At 42.2% G+C, this 8,415-nt stretch overlaps 1 protein-coding gene across 1 annotated transcript in view; it reads right to left on the bottom strand.

The window, feature by feature from the left end:
• Positions 1 to 7,142, bottom strand: part of LOC106951010 (A disintegrin and metalloproteinase with thrombospondin motifs 3-like) — a 112,744-nt gene extending 105,602 nt beyond the window's left edge. The window contains exons 1-2 of the mRNA XM_015038241.1: positions 6,170 to 7,142; positions 2,047 to 2,471 (exon numbers count right to left, since the gene is read on the bottom strand). Coding sequence (XP_014893727.1) covers positions 2,047 to 2,471; positions 6,170 to 6,257 — 513 coding nt within the window. The 5' untranslated portion in view covers positions 6,258 to 7,142. The remainder of the gene's footprint in view (positions 1 to 2,046; positions 2,472 to 6,169) is intronic.
• Positions 7,143 to 8,415: the final 1,273 nt, after the last annotated feature.

The raw sequence follows: 8,415 nt of genomic DNA, 5'->3' as shown, positions 1-8,415 counted from the left end.
GGCCCCCCCCCCCCCCCCCCCCCCCCCCAAACTCAACCCTTCCTGTACATATCCCCCTTTTTTTTTTTTTTTTTTTTGCATATTGCTTCCATATTTACCTTCCTTTTTCCTCCTGCACTGCCTTAGGCTCATCTCGTACAGTCGTCCCTTCCACCTCTTCCTTTAGCACTGGGTCTGTCTCTCCTCATCTTCTCATCTCAGTTCCTGTGCACAGTCTTCACACTGTGTACATCTCACTTCACTCCCTCACTGACAGTCATTCACCAACAGTTTGCCATATCCTTCCTTTTTTTTTCTCCTTCCATCTATTAAAAGTTATTTGAGCAACTGTTGGGCAACAAAACATTTCATGGGGGCAGTTTAAATCCTGAGTGTTGTTGGATTGATCATTATTGGTCCGCTCTCTCTGCTTGCATCGAAATGAAGCCAAATACAACTCAAAAAGCTGAGACTGCATATTTTCTCATTCACTCTTTTTTTCCCCCCTAATTATTTACCCAATTTATGCGTCCTAGCATTTCTGACGCATAAATTGGGTAAATCTTTTAATTCCTTCATTTTTGTTGGATTCAACACTATAATTTGGAGGGTAGAGGAATACATTATTGTCTCTCTCCCACCTGTTACCACCAGTTATCTGGCTGAAACAAGACTATTTGTTTTTAACGTTTTAATGTTTTTAATCATGGAAGACAAGTTCTGCTTTTTGGACATATTTCTGGTCACACAGAAACATGGACAGTCAAAGCGAAGGAATTAAAAAAGTGTCACCCATCACTTTTGTTAATGCTCCCACCACACTATTTCATATTTGTTCTTGCATTTCAGTTGTCTAGAAAGGCATGCTAGACAGCTCAACATCGATTTCTGACGCATTTGATCACTAGTTCAATTTTTGAAAATCCCATCACACAGATACACCATGTATATTGCAAGTATGTGCCACTGTTACAGTAATTACACAACTGCTACTGAAACATGGCACCAAAGGCCCAATAAAGAAAAAAAAAATCATGTAATCTCATTCAGGACTATGCAAAACTTCTGTCACTAAAACTGAAAGTTAAACTGACGACATGACCTACTTTCTGAGTAGTTCACATAAATCATCTGACCACTAGACGGCAAACAAAGAACATTCAAATTTCATTCCAGGGTGGATCAAACAGTTGATGCTAAAATGTGTGAAAAATACAAAGCAGCAAAAGAAATGCCCTGATGCAGGTTAACGCTCCACATCTTCGATTCCAACTCACACACAGTATTCAAAGCAGGAGGGCATCAAAAAACACGACAGGATGTTAAAAAAAAATGCTTAAAATCCTTAAGACATATCAAGATCCCAGCAAACCATTATGCATTAATTTAATAAAGTGAGCATTATCACTTTAATGATGCTCAAAGTGATCAAACTGTAAGAACCTCATACCTGTTTATGAGATTATTAGAGAAATATTGATGTACTCCTTTGAAAACCCCTTCAGTATATTGAGGAGACTATGAAGAGACTAAAACATGATTCAGCTTTATCTCACGGCAGGTCTAGAGTTGTAAGGAGTGGATGTGACAGGAGAAGGAGCTCACACCATAGAGAAACCTAGAAAAACATGCAAGATGCAGTAATATCGGTGAATGATGTGATAACTATATGACTTGAGATGAATAATTAATAAAAAGTAATAAAAAGATTAATTACATGTTAATGTCCCTAAATAATGAGTGTGCAATTCAGCTACTGGAAAACATAAAATATTATTTAGATTTAAAGAAGAAGGTTTTATTGAAAAAGTTCCTTCCAGACAACATCTGCCGTTTTGGCCTTGACACAGGATAGCTGTGGTTCCTAAATGACTTGATCACCTTATCTCTCTGTCGTCCTGTTGCTGTTTTAATGATATACTTGTGATGTATTGTGCAGCCCTAGAGTAACCCAATCCATTTGGATGGGTTTTGCGCTCTCCTGTGTCACCTCGTGTTTTGCCAGATGCTTTCGTGGCGAGCCCCACATCCCACTCGTCACACACGTGCAGCTGCTTGTCCACTCACCAGTCCGTCACAGTTGCTGAGAGCCACGGTGCCTCCCGGTGTGTCTGTGATGTCCCCCACGTACAGGCACTCGTCATGCAGGGGCTCAGAGTACCGAATGCTGTCACTGTCGTCGTGCCACTCCATCTTGGCTCCGGGGGCCACCAGCCTGGCGTTGTGGCGCAGGCGAAGGTGGAACTCCCGGCCGAAGACGGTGACGTTGTAGTAAAGCCTCTCCTGACCGGCGTGGTACTCTCCGTTCTCCTCGGCTCCTCTAGGTCCTTCCCACTCATCGTTGCCTTCTCCTACCTCCCTCTTCCGGCGCCTACGGGACTGCCCCGCTGCCACGCGACCAGCCGAGACGGCATGTGACAGAAAGCGGCCCTCTGCATCCACACTGATCGGCATTACCAGTCCATAGTCCCCCAGGATGTGCTGCAGGGAGTCTGGGAAAGAGGGAAAGCAGCGTTGGATTAGCGGATCAATCCGGAAGGAAGACGTAAAGAATGTTATTGGGTGAAGAGGAGAGGGAAGAACAGTAAGAAAAAAGTCATAGGGAAAAGTAAGAAAAAAGTAAGAAATCAAACAACAAAAGTTACAAAGGTAGAAATTATGGAATTGTACACTGTTATGTTTTGGGTGGAGCTGAGGATCCACTTGCAGAAACTAGGATAGCAGAAGCATTGTGGAAATAAAGATGACTTCAATTACCAGAACTTATTAGCCATGAACAGACTGTAAACAGCAGGGTGCGAACAACAGAGGGTCTGACATGGAGTACCTGAACCAAGAAGTATTTATATTGGGCACTTTGATGCTCCACAGATGAGGGAATGAACAGATGGGAACAGATATGAGAGAATAGGTGACTCAGGCACTGAAATAAAAGAGTAAGACTAGTAACCAAAAACAGAGGAATAAAAGGAAACACAAGATTCTGAAACCAAAACGATCAAGCTCAACTCAAAGTCCAACAGATTATAACAGAGAAAGGGTTTTGACAAAAGGTGCATCAATCGATGCGACGGCTGAGAATCTGCAAGTTTATTCACCTCACACTAATTCACAATCATTTCTGGAGCCGCTGTTTATCTCCCAACGTTATCGATCCAATTAGCTACTATTTGGAGTTCTATAGAAAACTATAACACTTAAGATCAAGCTTTTAACTATTAAAAGTTGTATTATGTTAATTTTACATGCACATTTTTCATTGTTGTTAAACTGAAAGATGAAGATTTTTTTATTTTAAGTCTCTAGAAATCCTCTGCCAGATGAAATTACTCGATGTCATATTTTTAATGACATAGAGAAAGAGAGGTGTTGTAAAAGTGTGCAGAGAGCATCTTCCTCTTTATCTCGTTGATTTTTTTAAAGTTTTTTTTTTTGGTGTTATGGCAGTCTCCTCTTTTCTGTAGACAGACTCTCAACACACTGTATGTTGAAGGTCTTCCAATTTTTACACATGGAGAGTTTGCAGGTGTCATACAGATTAGGTCTGATATTAATTTGCAGTTTATGCCCTTTAATTTGCTGAACTAGATATGAATCATGGTGATCTACATACCTTACATTACATTTAAACAAGACCTACAAGATTAGACATTAGCTTAAGAAAATGCCTGTAACTCATAAATCTTGAACTTGTTCAAATTTAGTTGTGTTATAACCACAAACTTCAGTGTAGCTTATTGTGATTTCACATAGCATAGCAAAACAAAGTGTTGCATAATTTAAATTGTTTTAAACGGAAAATTAAACAAAATGGTTGTGGGCTTACTCTGATCCCCCGACATAAAACCAAGTGGATCTGACTTTTATAAGGAAACAAAGTCCATCTGTGTGTCATGAAATGTTTGAATAAAGCCAGCTGCTCTGTGAATGCCTCACAGATTTGTTAGACAACTTTGGTGAATAAACAGAATCACTAAGATCTAAGAGTGAGAAGACCATTAATCAAGAGGCTTGAAGTAATAGAGGAGCTGCAGAGTTTCATAGCTCAGGTGAGGGAAACAAACTGCAATGTATAAAAGAGTGCAGAAATCCAATGCTAAAAAAGAAAAGGTCAAAAGAAACCACACTACTTACACTTTTGTAACTAGTAATTTAGGGTACACCGCTAGCACATAGTCAAAGGTGCTCGAGTTGAAAACTGGACTTTCTGGCCTGTATACCAAACACTAGCGGAACACGAAATCTGCTTCGTCATGCTGAAAACACATCATCCCCACATGAAAGCAAGGCGTTGGCAGAGTCATGCAGACGCTATTCTTCAGCAGTGACATTTTTGGGAAGCTGGTCAGTGTTGATGGGCAAAATGGCTGGAACTTTAAGGGCAGTCCTGGAAGAAAAGCTGAAAAAAGGCCAAAACAGGACTTGAGTCTGCACAGGAGATTCAATCTCAGGTAAGACATTGTTCTAACCTAGAGCCACAATGAAAAGTGGGTCATAGGACATTCATTTATTTTTATTTTTTAAGAAAGGCCTAGTCAAAGTCCAGACATAAATCCAATTGAGGATTCATGGAAAGACTTGAAAATGTCTTGTTTATAGTTTCAGCTATTTTGCAAAGACAGACAGACAGACAGACAGACAGACAGACAGACAGACAGACAGACAGACAGACAGACAGACAGACAGATAGATAGATAGATAGATAGATAGATAGATAGATAGATAGATAGATAGATAGATAGATAGAATGTAGTAGCACAAAGGATTTACAGCAATAATTGCAGCACAAATATGAAGAGGGCTGATTACAAATGCATGGCACACGTTTCTAGTAAGAAGAAATGTACAAAACCATGTTTCATATTCCATCCAATTTACAACCATGCGTTACTTTTCATTTGCCTTACAAAGCCCCCAGTACAATGCATTTAAATTTTAGGTTGCAATTTGACAAAGTGTGAAAAGGTTCAGGGGGCGTGAATACTTTTGAAAGAGGCTCTGCTCATACTTTGGGGGTGGTAGGAGGGGAGGGGCTTGAACCCCCACTCCCAAATGATCATATCATAATCCCCTCCGATTGTACCCCTTCCATACAGACACAGGAGCAGACCCCACCCATGCACCCAGAGGCGACCCCGACGCTCGGGTTGCGTGCATTTGGAAACGGCAGCCTCAGCAGTGAGCGCTGCGCTGCTGACACCTTCTGTGCCCTTCCACCGACAACAGGAAACCCGGAGCAAGATCAAGGTGCTAATTGCAGCTTTCTCACGCTGCTTCATCACTGTCAAACTGCCCGACTTAAAAAAAAAGAAGAAGAAGGAGAAGGAGGAGGAGGAGGGAAAGCATTCGTGCAAACACGGTATTAAACCGACCTAATATTTCAGACACGTAACATATTTCTTATAATAAATAGTTTGCATTTTAAAAGCGTTACTTTGAATAAATTCCAGATGCTCTTATGTTATTATATGTGGTTCGCACGTAACGGTGACCTTACACCTTACAGGTGCATTACAGAGATGCTCCCACACCTACTGATACACACGCAAACACCGTGAGCCAAGGCCGTTTCATGGTGCCAGTGTTGATCCAGGAGTCAGGTGTGTCACCTCCTTACATGCATCTCTCCGGCGCACTCATCAAGTCTAAATGCATAAAGTTTGCTGACTGATAAAAATCAAGCGCACTCTCTTAATCCCTCTCGGACCTCTCTATGTTTGGGGAACGATTTGATAATAGTGTAATCAATAGGCTGACATCCGACTCCATGCGTCCTGTCACAGATCGATAGATGCGACAGCGGCCGAATCAGATAACGTTACGGCTACTTCCCCTGCAAAACCCGACAGTGTGATCGGTAAATCTGGTGCTTCTCTAAAAGAAGAATTTAATCCAGTGAATGGATGGGAGCGAGGGGGAGGAGGAAGAGAGCAAATCACAACACTGCTTGCAGTTGCACCGCCAACGGACCCTCGGAAAGTACGCGCACAACAGCAGGACGCACAGAAGTTGCAAATTGTGTTATTTTGGGGGAAGAAGCTGAAAAGGCAGGTCTAAGAGGAAGCAAGCATGAGAAAACCGGACAGTTTGGAGCGGAGTTCCGGGGAGCGCTCAGAGGAGCCCCGCTGATGAGAGATGAGATCAGATACGGAGTATAAACACTGGCCACGTTTGGCTGTACTGTACTCACCAACGCTACTGGCGATGTAAAGGCCGCTGGTGTGCAGCAGGAAGGCCGGCAGAATAATTAGGACAGTCAATCCTGGCGAGAGAGCCATGGCAGCTCCGAACTGCGCAGGTGAGAGAGTGGGACTCCGGGCTCCAGTGTGGTGAAGTTCCCCCGCCTGGCGCGACCAGCCACGCCACGACAGCAACAGCACAGCAGCCCGCAACTAGACTGCCAAGTGCACCGGGAAAGACGGAGCTCTCCTCCTCTCTCTCTCTCTCTTTCCCTCGGTCTCTCTCTCTCACTCTCTCTCTCGCTTTGCTCTCTCGCTCTCCTTCTTTCAGTCGAGGTCTCTCACTCTCTCCCCTCTCTCGCTCAATTCTTCCTTTTCTTTCCGCTCCACGTCTCCCTCTCGCTCTCCCTCCTCCCCTGCCGCCTTGACACTCGCACCGGGCACTGAGCTCCCACCCACAGCCCGTGTGTGTAAGTGTGTGAGATGGGGAGATGTTTCACGGAGCGCTGGCCCACTGACAGACAGGCCCGCTGACAGCTCGCTGCTTCATCACACCTCCAGCGCGAGAGGGGCCTCGGCCTAAAAGTCTTTTTTTTTTTTTTTTTTTTTTTTTACAACTTGGCCACTCTTTCCAGGTTCATAACTACAGTTCAGCGCTCCGCTCCAGCGGTCCCCGATATGCTGCAAGCCTTTTCATAAACTTTGAATATTCAGCTAGCCGTCCTGGACTGGCTGAGCACCAGCGCCCCTAGCGGCCCCCTGCGGGAAACGTGCTGGGTATTTGCAGGACCCAAGGGTCCAATTTACAGGCAGAGACAGGAGAGCTCCTTCCAGTCCTTCCTAGCATGCGTTGCCCTCATTTAGCACATCATTTACCCTTGTTGACTACTAAACTCTTGAACACAGATGTGCATTATAATTCAGACAACAGACACGAGCAAAAAACTATTAGTGTCCCCATATTTTGTGAACATTTCATAGTTGGATGTAATGGAGTAACACAAAGTAAATCCGTATTTGAAGAAAATTTTTAAGTTTTTCTTCTTCTTTTTTTTAATAAAGCATACATCTTCCTGTAAAGTGTGCAGTGGTTTCAGCTTCTGTCACTATAATACTGATAAAATCCAGTGCAACCCATCTAACACTAATAACCACACCATAACCACAATGAAAGTTGGCAATGGCAGCATCATGCTGCAGGGAAGCTTTTCTTTAGTTTTCCTAGGAAAGCAGAATAAAGTCATAACTTTGTGGAGCCACCATTCACTGAAGTCGCTTCTGAAAGTGTTTCAGGCCACGTGTTTACCCGCCAGAGACACACCCCAGAGACTAAATTTCTCTCAATATTTTATAGATGAAATTCACAGTGACTGGATGGGGAGCGTGAACAACAATTTGCCAGCCTTGAAACCGATTCTTAATTTATTTTTAGGTTTTGACAAGAAGTTCCTAACACTTGGGTAATCTGAGCTCCGTCCCATTAAGTTGCTGCTCTGTCTGTATGCTTGCAGTTGTCCCTAGAAGGCAAATGGTATTCCCAGACTCAAGTCTGTTGCAGCCTCTAACATGATTTCTCCCATCATTGCTCTGTGTTTAGCTTCACTCAACTCACTGTCTTAGCATCCCGATGAAAAATCATCCGCTGTCATCACAGTGTTTCACAATGGGATAACAGATGTACCGTTTTAGCCATGTAGACTTTTTACAGGAGCCAAAGAGTATTTTTTTTTTGAATATTTTTATTGTAAAGAGAAATTTAAACCTGTATAACTACTTTTGGACTTTGTAATAATATATGTTGGTCTATCGCATCAAATCTCAGTAAAAATGCAACCAGGTAATGGGCTAAACATGAGAAAAGTGTGAAAGGGTTGGTTAAGAATGCAAGCCTTCTGTATTTTAAACAAATAGTTGAACACTAAAATAGATTAACTACAAAACGTATGATCCAATAACATATTACCAATAAACATATCTGTTATCAACATATCTAAAATATGCCATCTGAAAATCCAGCCTGGATTTATCTTCAGCCTGCAGAGCTCATTGATTTTCGCCATCATTTGTATCACTCATCATTATGATCTCAGAATTATTATTAATTAATTATTATTATTATTATGTAATTTTTATTTGTCTCGTTTGGGGAACATGTTTTGGTCTCCTTTTATATTTTACATTTAATATACACTTAAGTCAGCTAAAAAATAGTCTCATTCATAAGTAATTATGTTCATTAACAAAAACACAACTTCAT

This window comes from Poecilia latipinna, unplaced genomic scaffold (assembly GCF_001443285.1).
Source record: "Poecilia latipinna isolate Pla-1442-1.1 unplaced genomic scaffold, P_latipinna-1.0 Scaffold435, whole genome shotgun sequence".
NCBI classification, from domain to species: domain Eukaryota; kingdom Metazoa; phylum Chordata; class Actinopteri; order Cyprinodontiformes; family Poeciliidae; genus Poecilia; species Poecilia latipinna.
Note: the sequence above shows the minus strand (reverse complement) of the source record. Positions and strands in the feature narration are given on the sequence as shown.